We start from the raw sequence: 14,873 nt of genomic DNA, 5'->3' as shown, positions 1-14,873 counted from the left end.
AACCTTCCTTCATGTTTGACCGTCACCAGTGACTCACTACTGTCGAAATATGTAACATTCAATTAACATTATGTATGGAGTTAAGTCTGAGGCTTTCTTGTCAAGATGAGAAGATTTATACAACTCCAATAGTTGTCCGTTCACGTTAACGATAGTTAAACATGAAGCTAGCTACAGTTAGATTAGCACGAAGACAGGAAACGCTAACCTAACGTTAGCCTGGCTCTATCCAAAGGCAAAACAAATCTACAAACACTTTTGTTTAATAATGTAATAAACCCGAAGTTGTAAAAACAAGAGTTCGCCATTTTATGGGCTTAGCCTTTTCTATTTATTTACTGAGAGCATGTAGCCTAACGTTAACTTCCTCTCCGTTAGCTAGTCTAACTAAAACAATATTTGCCTATTCACAGATTCTACACTTTTCAATGAGAGAGAATGCCTGGGTATCATGCTTTGGAGAATTTGTTTGTGTGGGGGAAACATATAAATACATGGTATGTCTTAAAACATGTCAAGAGATCTTATAGCCTTTTGCTCATCGGCCACTGCAGTCTAAGATTATACTGTTTTTGTGCACATCTATGCATTCGTCTACATCACAAAAGCACTCTCCACTCTATCACTGCCCATTACTAATGCATGAAATAAAGTGAGAGGAAATAACTAATAATAGGAGCAGGCCCATCTGCAATAGTTGGTTGCAAGAATAGCAATTTAATTAGTGAAACTCTCGACTCATGTATCCCCCAGGCTACATTATTAGCCAGTAGGCTACACATTACAGGAATTGCATGACATCATACGAAACAGAAAATACCCAACTGTATGATAAAGTCACTGTAATATGACCCACAAACACACTGCAGGTCTCCATTGAAATATTATATGCTGCTGATATATTTCAGCAGGGAAGTTGGCTCATGTGCAACCAGGAGACTGCACTTCCTGCAAGACCTAAAGGTGGCCTTTAATTTATACCTTGATGTGTTTGTAATGAGGTTGTAAAAGTAATCATCAATGCTGTGTCAACCTTCACATCATAGGCATCTTGTTAGTCCTGTAGTTAAAGAAGGAAAAGCCTTTGGGAGAAAGTTAGGGAATTCATTAATCTGACTTCCAAGTGTTTTTGTAAGAAAAGGTTGGAAGTTATAGGTACATTCACATGCTGTTTATATTTTCTTTCCATAAAAAAAAAAGATCCTACAATAGGCAAATTGTAAATAATAAGGCGTGAGAAAGTCTGGCTTGAAAACTAAAGGGAAAAGGGAGTGGGCAACAATAGACTTCCTGTCAAACTAGCTTACATCATCATTTGTGAAAACGTGATTGGTAAAGCCTTTGTCCTGCCCACTTTATGTCAAAAAAGTATTTCAATGCACTGAACATGCAAGAGATGAAGACCTGATTTCACTCATTGTGGTTCGTAAAAGCTGGAGAGGGAGATACACTCATTCATAGTTTAACCAAATCAGTTTACTCCAAGATGATGTTTAATGTACGGTGTGTGGATGCCTCTGGTTGAACAAGAACCACTCTAGGCCCCACATTACAAGTCTAAAGTGACTCATGTCTGCATGAAAATCACATTTCACTGGGTTTTTATAAGAATCACAAATGAGCAAAACATTGTGGACTCAGTATCATATAGTTACCACTGAGGTTAAGGAAGCCACGTCCTCAGTATTGTGTCTGAGATTTTGGGGATTTTAAGAGGAATTCAGACTAAATATGTTTAAATTTGATTGTTTGACAAAAACAATCTAAAGTTAAATTAAATTGTAATAAACAAATTAAGTATTACCCCCCACAGAATTGTATTTGCAGTGTGAAAAAGGCTTGAAACAGCATTTAGGGAGGTATAGGCTGACATTTTGGGAAGTATGCTTATCTGCTTTCTTGCCAAGAGTTAGATGAGAAGATCAATACGATTCTCATATCTGCACATTTATGAAGCTACAGTCTGCAGCCGGTTAGCTTAGCTTAGCACAAAGCCTGGAAAAAGGGGGGGAACAGCTGTCTGAGGGTAAAAAAAAATCTGCCTACAAGCACCACAAAAGTTTACTATTTAAAAAAAAAAAAAGGAACACATTGCTTGTTTTACAGGTTACACTTTGGGTTTAGTACAGGAAAAAAAACACAAAATAAGTTAATATAATGTTATTTTGTGATCTTTTGAGGTACTGGTAGGTGGATTTTGCTACCTGCCATGTAAGCCGTTTCCCCATTTCCAGTCTTTTTTGCTGCTTTACCGGCTGCTGGCTGTTGCTTATATTGACATGAAAGTGGTTTAATTTTAATCATTGTTCATCACCATTTACATATTAAAAAACATTTTGCTATCTCTTTATCTTTGGATTTTATCTCAGTTTTTGTGAATCCTGGCTAGAGCCCTATGTGGACCTGTCTACAAATCAATATGCAACTTATTATTTTTCACACTAATGCCAGCAGTGTTACCACATAGGCTAAACATCATGTCTGACAAGTGTTCAAGAGTTGCAGAACAAACACAAATCTTCCTCCCTTAGAAGGCTTGTGAAAGGGTTTTCATAGAGATCAACATTTAACAGTGTGTGTGTGTGTGTGTGTGTGTACACACACATATATGTGTGGGAGACTGAGCATGCTCTGACAAGTGTGCACAGTTCCTGGAAAGTGATCAGCGCTGCTGACTAATAGCTAGATTCTCGCATTAACCACATGCCTGACTATGCTCTCTTTGACAGGCCTCTCGGTTTAGTGGTGACTGAATGTAAAAGAAAAAACATCCGAATGTACTCGATGAAATGCAATTGTCAAATTCTGTAAGTCTGGAGCAGTCAAATACTTTGGACCTTTTCTCAGAAATTTGTATTTGCAAACACTTTGACCACCGATGCAATTAAAACAATGGGAGGTTAAAAAAAAAACCCGTGGAAACATTGCTCATGTTTTCTGTAGCATCATCCAAAGGAAAATTCTACCTTAAATCTGATTGTTCACAAACTACATCAACACTGTTATAACCTATATCATTTTCCTCCTTTAGGTAGAACTGAAATCTCACCAAAAAGCAGATAACCAAGAACCTGCTACTACTAAATACTTCCATCCACTATTATTACTGTTCAGATCGGTCTGTGATATTTGATGCTTTCCAGGAGTTACCAGATATTGTAATTGTGGTTTACTGAGTTTCCTGTCGCTGCTTTGTGCACCCTCCACTACTTCAGTCAGTGATGTCCTACGTTTCCCAGAATTAGTTATAACAATCCCCCACAGAAGGATGTTGAGCGTGTTATTTTCACCTGCTGATGTTCCGTGTAGGTGGTTGAGCAATAGTGATACCATCGAGAAAACAAGATTTCTGTTTTTTTTTTTCCAGTGTAGAAAAAGTGAGTAGTGGCACAAACACAACATGGCTTTTAGCTGCAGTGCGTGCTGTTCTAGTGAAGCTGCAAGTGGTGAAGATAACTACACCTTTTTTTCTCCCTTCTTTTTTTTTTTTAAATCCTTTTATTACTTGGTGATTATTGGAAATTTAAATTGAGGTTTCAAGAAAGAGGCATACTCTGATTCTAAGAGTCAAACACAAAATCCTGTACTGGTCAGCCTTTTATTATTTTGTATGTAATCTTGAACGTCTTGTTATCTGTAATTGGGACACAAAATATTTATTTTCATATGACAAACTAAGCACCAAAAGATTTGTGTTAAAATGTTCTGAATTTAGTCTACAGCCAAGCCAAGGAAGTTGTTCTTTAAAACAGTATCGCTTACATCAGCATGCTCACACAGACCGTGCTAAAATGCCGACGGTAAGCAGGTAGGTTTACCATTTTCACCATATTAAAGAATTAAATTTCACTACTTAGAATTAAATAAACGTACAGCTGAGGTGTAAGGCAATGTCCGTTTAAAATCAGATGATGGTCCCTTAAAGTTAAATGATTCGTCCAGAGGGGGGCATACATGTCTGAACCAAACTTCATGGCAACCCATCGAATAGTTGTTGAGACAATTCACTCATAACCATGAAGGTCAACCTCATGGTAGTCTTGAGGAAAAGTCAGGGGATCACCAAAGCCTATACGCTTTAGCCTCTGTAGATCATAAATGTCTGTAGAACATGTCATGGCAATCCATTCAATAGCTGTTGAGATATTTTAGTCTGGACCAAAGCGGTGGACTGACCAACAGACATTCCTATACAGTATGTATAGCCACGCTGCTAGCTACAGGTAGAATTACAATGTTTTTGGGTGGACAGTTCCTTTAAAGTTACCACTACTACCTCAGCTACCTTTGAAGTCATATTACTAATTTGCATTTAAAGCCGCAAACAACTTTACTTCAAAACTATTCTCACCAAAAAACATGGCAAGAAAAAGGAAAAAGAAAATCAGGTTGCCTCCCTTGCTAAGATATTGTAAACTACTTCATACAGCCCAGATATGATAACCTGAGGCAATCACTTTGGGAGTTGCTACACAGAGGATGTGTTGGCACAGGTCGCCAAAATTTCCAATCCTGCCAGACACTTTCACGTCTTTTCCTGTTGACAATTCCCCCCCAGCTCTTTACAGTTACACAAATGTCACAGTAAGTGCAGTACAAAGGGGGAAGAGATTCTGATTCTGCTGGTGAGTGCCTATATCAGCAGTATGAGTCACATCTTACCATATACTGGCACATCAGCTACTGGCAGGTATATTGACAGTGCATACAGTGCCTGAGCTGCTTTGAAAATCCTATTTAAAAGGATTTTCTTAACTTCTATTTAACTTCATTGTATAAATAATGTAAATTATATTAAAAAAAAACATTTTTCCTTGCTTAATTTTATATAGCAATCTTTAATCACAGAAACAGTATTTAGCTACGGACTTGATCTAAATTTACGTTTATTTCCTAAAATGCATATAATAGTGAATGGTTTGATACTTTGAATTATACCCAAACAACCAATTAAATGAGCATGTTATAAATTGACAATTTTCTTTAAGTCTAATTAAAGGTCCCATGACATGGTGCTCTTTGGATGCTTTTATATAGACCTTAGTGGTCCCCTAATACTGTATCTGAAGTCTCTTTCCCAAAATTCAGCCTTGGTGCAGAATTACAGCCACTAGAGCCAGTCCCACAATGAGCTTTTCTTAGTATGTGCCATTTCTGTGTCTGTAGCTATTGAGGAGGAGGGTGGGGGTGTGGCCTTGACCAACTGCCACTTTGCTCGTTTGAAAGCCATGATGTCTTTCTCTCATGGGTGGGACAAATTCTCTGGGCGGGCAAAGCAGAGAAAGGGGAGGTAACCTTCCTCCTTATGACCTCATAAGGAGAAGATTCCAGATCGGCCCATCTGAGCTTTCATTTTCTCAAAGGCAGAGCAGGATACCCAGGGCTCGGTTTACACCTATCGCCATTTTTAGCCACTGGGTGACCATAGGCAGGCCAGGGGAACACATATTAATGTTTAAAAACTTCATAAAGTGACATTTTCATGTCATGGGACCTTTAAAGAATTTCTGTATTAAATGTCTCTCCTAGAGGATTGAACTGATTCTGAAATAGACCTTTCAAAAAAAGTGTAGTGAGTGTAGGCCGATAAAAAAAACATTTATTGAGAAACATACACTTTAAAAACATCATCTAAACAATTTTAAATTCAACATTAAATTGTAAAAGTCCATGTCGCTGCTGCTCCCAACTCACAGGGTCTGACCAGTCAGCAACACCTCAACTTCCAAATCACTGAGTGCAACTCTCCATTATAACGAATGATAATCTGTTGAAAAATACCGGAGTTTTTAGATAGTTTTAGAAAGTCTGCAAACAACTGACAACAGTAAGGATGTTTCATAAGCGAGATCTGTTTTAAATGCAGAGGAGCAAAACACCTCACCACAACATTTACCGTGCTGCACTTTGCAGTATATCTCCCATAAGAAACCTCTCGTCCCATTTTTTTGAACACGTGACTACCTATGGTGTTATGAAAGGGAGCTGCATAACACACTGTGACTAAGTAATTATAGTGATTAATGACTGTGCAATTACTCACAAAGAAACAAATCTGTTTCAGAGTTCTGCAACAGGTACAACATGTAAATGGCAGAGTTTTTAGCCATTTAAAAACACATATAGAGCATAGCTCTACTAATCGGCACTCCGAGGGCGTCCTGAGCAGTGCCGGATTAGAATTAGCCATGCTTTGCAATTGGTCAGATCTGCAAAACCATTCAGCAGATATTCTAAGGAGCCATATGTGGGCCACCACCACTCAGAAACCCCGAGTTAGCAATTTGCATCTCGTTAAGCCTCCCACTCAGATCTCCATGTGAGCTTCCCTTATTGGCTTTTGATTCAAGAAGTTCAGAGTGTCCCCACTGTCCAGGCTTGGTGTGGACAGGTACTCTAACTCATAGCCTCCACTTCTGTTGGCCGGGCGGACTTCACTTGAGATTTTCTTGTGTTCCAGGATCTGCTGCAGCTGGTGGCAGGCGTACTCAGGCTTGGTGGTGAGAGGTCCTACGGGGACCTCTATGCCCAGGATATCAGTGACCATGTAGGGGCGAAGCCAGCCCACCAGAGGGGTGCTGCCGGGGGTGTAGTGGGTCTGCCGGTGGTAGAAGAGCAGACCGTCCACCTGCAGCCAGAAATTCAGAATGAAACTAATCCAAGCTTGACGAGAAGCAAATAAAGGCTTGTTTACGGTTCATAAAAAGATAAGGAATTACCTCCCATATACATCATTACACCTAGCAGTTTAGCATTTATTTGACTAACACTACTCCCAATGTGCAGCATTAAGGTGTTAGCAGAAAACGGTTGGAGGACAAGATAACTTTCTTACGCCGAAGCTATACTCCGCTGCCAGGGCTTTCTGAATCAGCTCTGCTGTGCAATCTGTGCTTTGGAGGCTCACAAATCGGAACTGTTGGACAAAAGCAAAAGCAGAGCACCATGTTGTTAGTTCCAAACACAATTTGTCTTCTTGTCAAATGTGAGAAACTGCTTTCCAATGGCAAGTTTACTCTACAAGGACTAAGCCTGATTTAGCTCCTACTGGGCTGTTCTACACAAACACTAAAGATTAAAAAGGTGAACCATGAACTCAATGTTCACTCCGGCTTCCTCAAAGCCCCATAATCGTTAAGATTTGTGTGCAATAATCACTTTAGTGCACAATTAGTACAAAAGACAGTAATGGAAGTTTTCTTTTAGTTTTCTTTTGTTTCATTTCCCTCTGAGCAGGTTCAAGTTCAGGACTTTACTTATCCCATATGTGGAAATATGGTGCAGCAGGGCATAAAGCACAACAAACACAAAATACAGGAAACCTAAAATAGAATAAACATGTTGCAGTATCTCAAATAACAATACTGAGTACTGAAAACTAGGAAGGACAAAATGGGGCATGAAGTGAATGGGCTCCATTCCTGTTACTCACAGGGTTGCGTTTGGCGATTTCTGATAGGCCGTCCGTCTCCTGGACTTTGGACTGGAGCCAGTAGAAACGGAAGTCAGTCTGTTGATGAGAAAACAAGCACTGTAAACAAAAAACCTCCTCTTCGAATCCCGAACCAATGAGATGGCCAACGTGGCAAAAAAGCACATCTGTGGCCCAGACTTTGCTACTTAAGCAATTAGACAAGCATTCCTGGATTGCTGGAGGATTAGAAGCCAAGTCTTACCGGGCAGTCGTAGACCGGGTGGCCTCTCCAGCACATGACATCCAGGATGTAGTACGTTCTGTCCACCTCGCTGTAAATGCAGTCCAGGATCGTGTAGTCTGCACATACAAAAGGGCCATTTACAGATTTACAGAATTCACTTTTATAAAACTTATTATCTCAGCTATTATTTACTTTAAAAAAAAAAGGCAAAAGAAAAGACGTTTATAACCCCATAGTACTGTAGCTGTATGCAAAGCTTTTGAAAGAATTATTGATTAATACCAGTAGCACAAAAGTTACAAGTTCTGATATTTTCAGTTGTGCAAATCACAATCAAATGGAAAGGGTTCATCATCATTTTATACACCTTTACCCAAAATCCTGTTTGTATGTGGTCCCTTTGGAAAATTTGGGATCTCCCCTTCCTCTCTTAAAAAGTGTTGTCTGCGATTAATACATTTAAATCCTAAGTTGAAATTTCTTTCAATGTCGTTGCACTACATTTAAGCTAGAACATAATGGGAGAACCTTCTGTTGGTGGAACACTTTCTTGTTTTGCCTGAGTGGTCTGCCATAGTTAACCACTGCACATTCAACAGGCCCACCTACCTTTACCCATGGCCGAGTTGTGTCGGTTCCCGCCGGGCAGCAGGGAGGGGAAACGGTTCACACAGTAGCCGCTTTTAGTGTACGATGCAGTAGAACCCTTCATGAGAAAAAGTCAATAACAGAGACAATACTGTTACCACAATGTCAGCTACTCTGTCATTAGAACTGTTAAACTGAGTTTGAAATGTCTTGTGCCAAGGTATTGGTTATAAAAAAGCAGCGCGCGCTCATTTTGTTAGTTTTCAATTATAATTTACTTCAATAATATAAACAGAATTCAGTATAACAATAATGTAATCAAATTGTCACTGGAGCTGAAATAATTTTTCAATCATCACTCTCACTCAAAGTATGAGGACAGACCTATTTGAAATATATCATAATGTATGGCATATTGTATTTGGATGTCCCTACATGCACTTAAAAATAGAAAAGTAGGACTTCAATTCATAAGACAACTTGACGATTCTAACTGCTCGGGTCATCAGAATATTGGGAGCTACAAATGGGGTCACAGATCACAGAAATTGACTTTTGGTGTAGGTGGTCCCAACAGTCATCACCCGCCTAACTCCTGGCAGCATTAGGGCCTAAAGTTACCACAGAGCTGCACAGGAACTTTGGAGAAGATACGAGTGTCAGATTGGGTAACTGTGACAGATACGTGTGAATACTAGCGAGCAGAGTCTCGTTCCGTTTTCCTCGAGCAACGGAAACCATCTGTTGTTTCTGTTTGGTTGGTAAAGAGTGCGTGCCGCGGCGTTTCAAAGGTTTGTCGTTAATGAGGTCAAGATCTGAATTACTGAATGAGAAACCAGATGACTGTCATAATGACAATATAGATGGTTGCATCACAGGGTGTGGAGTGACACTAGTGCAGCAAATGTTTGTGTGTGTGCTGAGGGAGGAACTCTGTAGTCTAGGCCAGTATGACATGACAGGCGTGTTGTACCAGAGTTACCAGTAATCGAATGCCGAGAAGCATTTTCAAGCCTTATCATTACTCGTGAATCACATACTGAAACAATATGTGATGAATGAGGCAATTGTTTTTACATATAACACTACCACAGAAAAACACACACAATGTTGTAAGAAAGTGGAAATGGAAAAAATTAGCTAATTTCACTTCTTATAATTTATGTCTTGATGATGATTATGAAACTACTGTAGAGGAGGACTTAAGAGGGGATTATTTGGGGATGCATTTCATATGACGGACAGGTTTATATGATTCAACACAGAGCCCTGGTGACTGCCACTCACCTGCCTCTACTCAGCGTGGCTTCCCAAATTCTTTTGTTTTCAACAACTGACGAGATGGCGATAGTGTAAATTCAATTCCAAACATGTCCTGCAGACAAGAGGTTGCAAATCTTTTTTGCACGATAGACTGTTTTGGTGGGGTTGTTCGAGGGCCACGACCACAAAAAAAAAAAAAAAAAAAAAACTCCAGTGTTTTGAAGGTACTCTAAAGCAATCTGTCACTCTCACAAGGTTTCTTTGTTTTTTTTATTCATGTTTACAACTTTCAATACAATAATGTAATTTAGTTGCAGCCCTAATCCTGTTGTTGTGGGCTTGAGAGGGAGAGACGAGGAAATGACTGCACAAATATTGTATAAAGCTTTATAATTATTATTCAGCTTTTATACCAAATAGTTTCCTTGCTGTGTGGCTCGGTACCGGTCCACGTTTGGGAACCACTGCTATATTTACTACAGCTTTAGAAATGACACAAAATCAGGTCTGTTGGCTAAAAAAATGAACCCAAGACTAGGATAGCATTGACAACATATTATACTACACACTTCTTTGGTGTCAAGGCCAAACCGGTTTTCTTTTTGCATTAAATTCTTGTCGCCATGTAGCATACTTGTGTTCTTAAGTTTTTGAAACAATTATATGCAGTGGCTTGCAGCTGCATTATTTTATTTTATTTTGATAAAACCGCCTCACATAGCACCTCAGACTCAAACTTATGCTCATTTTCAGATTCATATAGTACTGTGAACAGCATCATAATGAAACCACTTCCAGCTTACTGCTTTCTCCATCACAGGCTCAGGAATGTTCTTCCCAACTGTTCGTCCACATTATTCATTTTGTGTAAGATTTCTCAGACAAGGTGCCTCATCTTACTCACAGGCACGACTCATCTTGTTCTCCTCAAAACCAGGAATGCAGTATTGAATTTACAAGCAATGAATGCAAAGCACAATATAATCCTCTAAAAATATTGATTCAGTACAGTCATCAAAATGCATTTAAACAATAAGGATCCTAACTGCTGTTCAATGTTAATCAAATTGTGAAAGTGGCAAGACTTTCCATCAGGGCTGGAAGATGACACATCAGAAACAGCAGAGGTGGAAACTAGTCCAAAAGCCAATATAAGCTGATCGCAGAATCTCAATTCTATTTGATTGACAGTTCTATATGTGTTGAATTATCAATGTGGTGCCATTAAAATAGTCATTTTCTTCCTGCAGTAACACATTAAGTGAATCAACAGAAAAGCAGTGGCTGGTTCTTACCTTGGAGGCAACAATGAGGGATCGTTTCCCGATAGGACAGACCACCATCAGCCAATCGGTGTCAAGTTCTGATGGCACATCCACCAGCCACTCTGACAGCATGAGCTAAGGAGAAAGAGGAACTTCGTTAACAAACTCAGCTTTTTATCTTCATCAACACTGTATTTAACATAGACAGTAAAATTAATGGACAAAGCGACGCCGTAGACTTCCACGGAGACCAGTGAAGTCTATTAGAAGCACTTTTCTGGTGAGCGCTGATCATTACTGCGCAGCCTCCAACTAAGCTTGACTACGTAGATGTGACGTGAGCAACATGTCTGAAAGTTGGAAGTCTTCTAGTAGCTGTGTCAAGAGAAATCTCAATCATTCCCAATCTTGCAGAGACGGAGAGTGTAGGTATATGTAAGGAGATAACATAGGCACATGCTAATTATTGCTAACTAACATGCTAGTTAACATTAGTAATTAAACTTAAACAGCTAATGTAAGTCGAAACTGCCTGCGAGCTTCTCCTGTACTGTACAGTAATTCCTCTACTATGCGACAGTAAGTCGTGTGGTTATGACACAATCGTTAGCCTATTTTTACAAAAACGTCTGCTACGTGAGGTACAAAGTAATGGAGCCTTTAATACATTGTCGTGTTTCTTTAGAAATAAACAATGGACAAATAGTCTTTAAACGCTTCAAACGTAAAGTTATTTGCTGTCAAAGTGACGCCAAAATGAATGGCAGTCAATGGGATGCTAACTGTGGGTGATGGCTTGTTAGCATCAAAATGTCTCCATAGGAGGTACGCTTTGCGGATGCTCGCTTACCCCCTAGATATTTAAGAGTCCAAAAATGAGGATCTCAAGTCATTTGGCATTTAGTAAGCTCATTGGGTGTCATTCTAGAAACTCTAGTGCCCTCTGCTGGCCCAGATGAAGAATGCAGAAACAGAAAAGTACATGGCTTAATGTGCAGTCATTCACACATGAATAGAATAATATCTCTGGGTAATAACACAACGAATACTGACCTGGTTTGCATAATGTTTTGGCAGCTTCCTCCTCTCAATCTCCATCTCCTCTTCCTCTGTCTGGCCATCTTGCTCCTGTCCCCCCTCCTCTTTTTTCTCCTTGTCCTCCTCTCCATCGCTGTCTGCCCCTGTCCAGTCCCCATCAGCCAGACGCCGCGCATGGTTGACGTAGTTTAACCTTTTGCTGAGAGCAGTGATGGAAAAAAAGGCTCATTTAATTATGTACACTGTGGCCTTATTTTAGAGATGAAAACATCTGTGTAATTTACCAGTACACAAGATATGGTAGTAACTCAAAACATGCATTTAAATTGCAACCAGAACTGACATCAGTGGATCCGCACATCCTACATTCTTAAGTTGACCAATTCTGTAAAGCTGGAAGGAGGCCCTCTTTAAAGGGCTTTCTAGAATGAGCGTTACTATAGTCACAAGTATGTAGATGGAGCAGAAATGTAAGGTAAAAAGGTCTCCAGTGCCTTTCATCATTTAGTGGTTATGTTGGTAAAAAATGTGTTCATATCGCAATACAGAAGGAAGAAGGGTAGAGAACTATTATCTTACTGTATGTATAAAAATAAGACTCATCTTGAGTAGTGGCTCTGGGTAGGAGAAATTCTAACCCAGAAGGGATAGGCTCCATACTGAGAACTCACAATTAAACTCCAGGATCAAATACTGACGTATGAGGACATTTACCTCTTCTGCAGTTCAAGAAAGCGCCGCCGCCGCTCGCTCTGCTCCAGCACGCTGTACTTGCTCTTATACTGGGCCAGCCGAGGGTGAGGGGCGGCTGTGGTGTTGGGCTCCTTGGACACAGCGAAGCTGGCCGAGAGGGCTTGGGTCAGGTCATCCATGGGAACTCTGTTAAAAGTATAAAGTAAAAGTATCACTATACCATGCAAGTCTGAAACTGAAAACAGTGGCAGTATTTGTGCCACAGATCATTCATAATCTGTGCTACTTGTGAGCTCAGGAAAATTATGTGCAAAATTAAGAATATATAATGAAAACTATAAATGGGATTCTTTTGTGATTCTGAGGCAAAGGTGTCATTTTCTGTATTTTGGCAGTTCAGCCTTTTTGCCACATGTTGCTGAACTCAATTTTGAGGTACCAGTGGTCGAGGCAAGGGCACAGAATAGATTATATAAACAACTAATCGGATGTTACCAATGACTGGCCAACTGCTTTAAGCAGGCAGTGTATTTTGAATTATTTAACTAATTTTGTGGTTTCATCCTCATAACATTTCGTCTTTAGTGGGAATCCCACCATTATATTGTGATAGTAACATATCACAGCTACAGTAAGCATGTAAAAATATGTAATATTAATTAATAAAAAAAAATAATATATATATATATATATATATATATATATATATATATATATATATATATATATATAAAAATACAAACTTACATTACCTATATAGCCCTATGTATATAACTCGACTTGACCAGTGGTACATCAAACGGAGTTCAGGCACCACAGAAGTAGAGGACTTCACTTAGATAGTAACACACTGAACCAACATTAGCTAACGTTACTATTAGTTCAACAACTAAATGTGACGTTATGTCTGTTTCACGGAATGTTTTACCCACATCACTGTAATATCCGCACATGTAACTATATTAATCCGTCCAGATAACAAACGTCTTCTTAAACGGGTGATAGAGAATTTTTTGAAAAGCCCGGGGGACTCTTGTATAAAAGACTGCTGCATCTAGCTAGCTAGCCAGTTAAGTCATCTTAGCAGCTAGCATCGTGCTAAACCTGCTAGCATACAGTTAGCCGGGGCCATTCGTTAGCAACACTGATTCGAGTGTTACGTTACAGCTTTAATTCCCGACTAGCTAGCTACACTACTACACTATCTTAAGGTAACTAAAGGACAGGAGGTTTGCTCGGATAATAGCAGTCATAATAACATATACATACATAACAATACCTTGGACATTCAGGGAGGCTGCTGCTGAAACGTCACGTTGTCATCTTTTCCCACCAGGGGCGACTTTTAGTTGGCCGACTAAATGCAGCACACTAACCCGGAGTTACCGAGCAAACTTCTGCACTTGTGCAGAAATACTGTGTTCCTGGCAGTAGGTAGTCTGGCTATCATCAGACCAAGCGTATAGGGGCTTTCTAACTTTGTTTAACTAAGTGTATTCGTTACATCTATAGGTATGTGCAGTGGTGGAAGTTCAGATTCAGATAGTTTACTTAAGTAAAAGCAGCAATACTACAGTGTTAAAATACCCCTTTACAAGTAAAAGTCCTGCATTTAAAATGTTACTTAAGTAAAAGTACAAAAGTATTAGCATAGAAATATACTTAAAGTACCAAAAGTAAAAGTAATCCTTATGCAGAATAGCTAATTTCTGAAAGTTGTATTTGGATCATTTTAACATTGCTGCAAAAGTGGCCACTTACATAGTGCGGGGGGCGATATTACGAATCCCACTATGGCCACGCCAAGACCCGCCCATCAATAGCGTTCACACACTACTATTGGCCAGGCGTCCACGCTTACATGTACAGGTCCTATCCCCTGACCAATCCCCTAACCCCAACCAATCGAGCTGCTTCGTAGGGCGGGTCTTGGCGTGGCCATAGTGGGATTCGTAATTTTGAGTCCCGGGGCTCATTTTATATAATGCTGAGTATCGTAAACTATAACAATACGTCATAATGTATTTGTTGATTATACTTTGTAGTATAAATCAGAATCTGCAAAGTAACTAGTATCTTAAGTTAACAAATAAATGTAGTGGAGTAAAAAGTACAATATTTGCCTCCAGAATGTGGTGGAGTAGAAGTATAAAGTAGCCTAGCCTAAATGGAAATACTAAGTAAAGTACTAATACCTTAAAATTGTGATTAGTTACAGTACTGGATTACATGTAGCCTACTTAGTTACATACAGTACATACATACATATACATACATAATTATAAACTGATATGATTTGTATGTAAAAACAAAACTTAATTAAGTAAAACTAAATACAGTGGAGTAAAAAGTACAATATTTGCCTGTA

The 14,873-nt window shown here is 39.3% G+C and overlaps 1 protein-coding gene across 3 annotated transcripts in view; it reads right to left on the bottom strand.

Annotated features, from left to right (window-relative positions):
* Window positions 1–5,505: 5,505 nt before the first annotated feature.
* The window catches only part of snupn (snurportin 1), a 46,329-nt gene continuing 36,961 nt past the window's right edge, over window positions 5,506–14,873 (bottom strand). Inside the window, exons 1-9 of one of the 3 annotated variants that reach the window (XM_028584644.1) lie at window positions 13,775–14,258; window positions 12,527–12,691; window positions 11,828–12,011; window positions 10,805–10,909; window positions 8,268–8,364; window positions 7,677–7,774; window positions 7,433–7,510; window positions 6,836–6,916; window positions 5,506–6,628 (exon numbers count right to left, since the gene is read on the bottom strand). In XM_028584644.1, the coding sequence (XP_028440445.1) occupies window positions 6,308–6,628; window positions 6,836–6,916; window positions 7,433–7,510; window positions 7,677–7,774; window positions 8,268–8,364; window positions 10,805–10,909; window positions 11,828–12,011; window positions 12,527–12,684 (1,122 nt within the window). In that variant the 5' untranslated portion in view covers window positions 12,685–12,691; window positions 13,775–14,258 and the 3' untranslated portion in view covers window positions 5,506–6,307. Of the gene's footprint in view, window positions 6,629–6,835; window positions 6,917–7,432; window positions 7,511–7,676; window positions 7,775–8,267; window positions 8,365–10,804; window positions 10,910–11,827; window positions 12,012–12,526; window positions 12,692–13,774; window positions 14,259–14,873 lie in introns of those variants that run through there. The other 2 variants (XM_028584643.1, XM_028584646.1) reach the window with 2 other exon arrangements.

This window comes from Perca flavescens, chromosome 8 (assembly GCF_004354835.1).
Source record: "Perca flavescens isolate YP-PL-M2 chromosome 8, PFLA_1.0, whole genome shotgun sequence".
In the NCBI taxonomy this organism is placed as follows: Eukaryota; Metazoa; Chordata; class Actinopteri; order Perciformes; family Percidae; genus Perca; species Perca flavescens.
The sequence above is the reverse complement of the archived record's forward strand: the minus strand, read 5'-3'. Positions and strand labels throughout refer to the sequence as shown.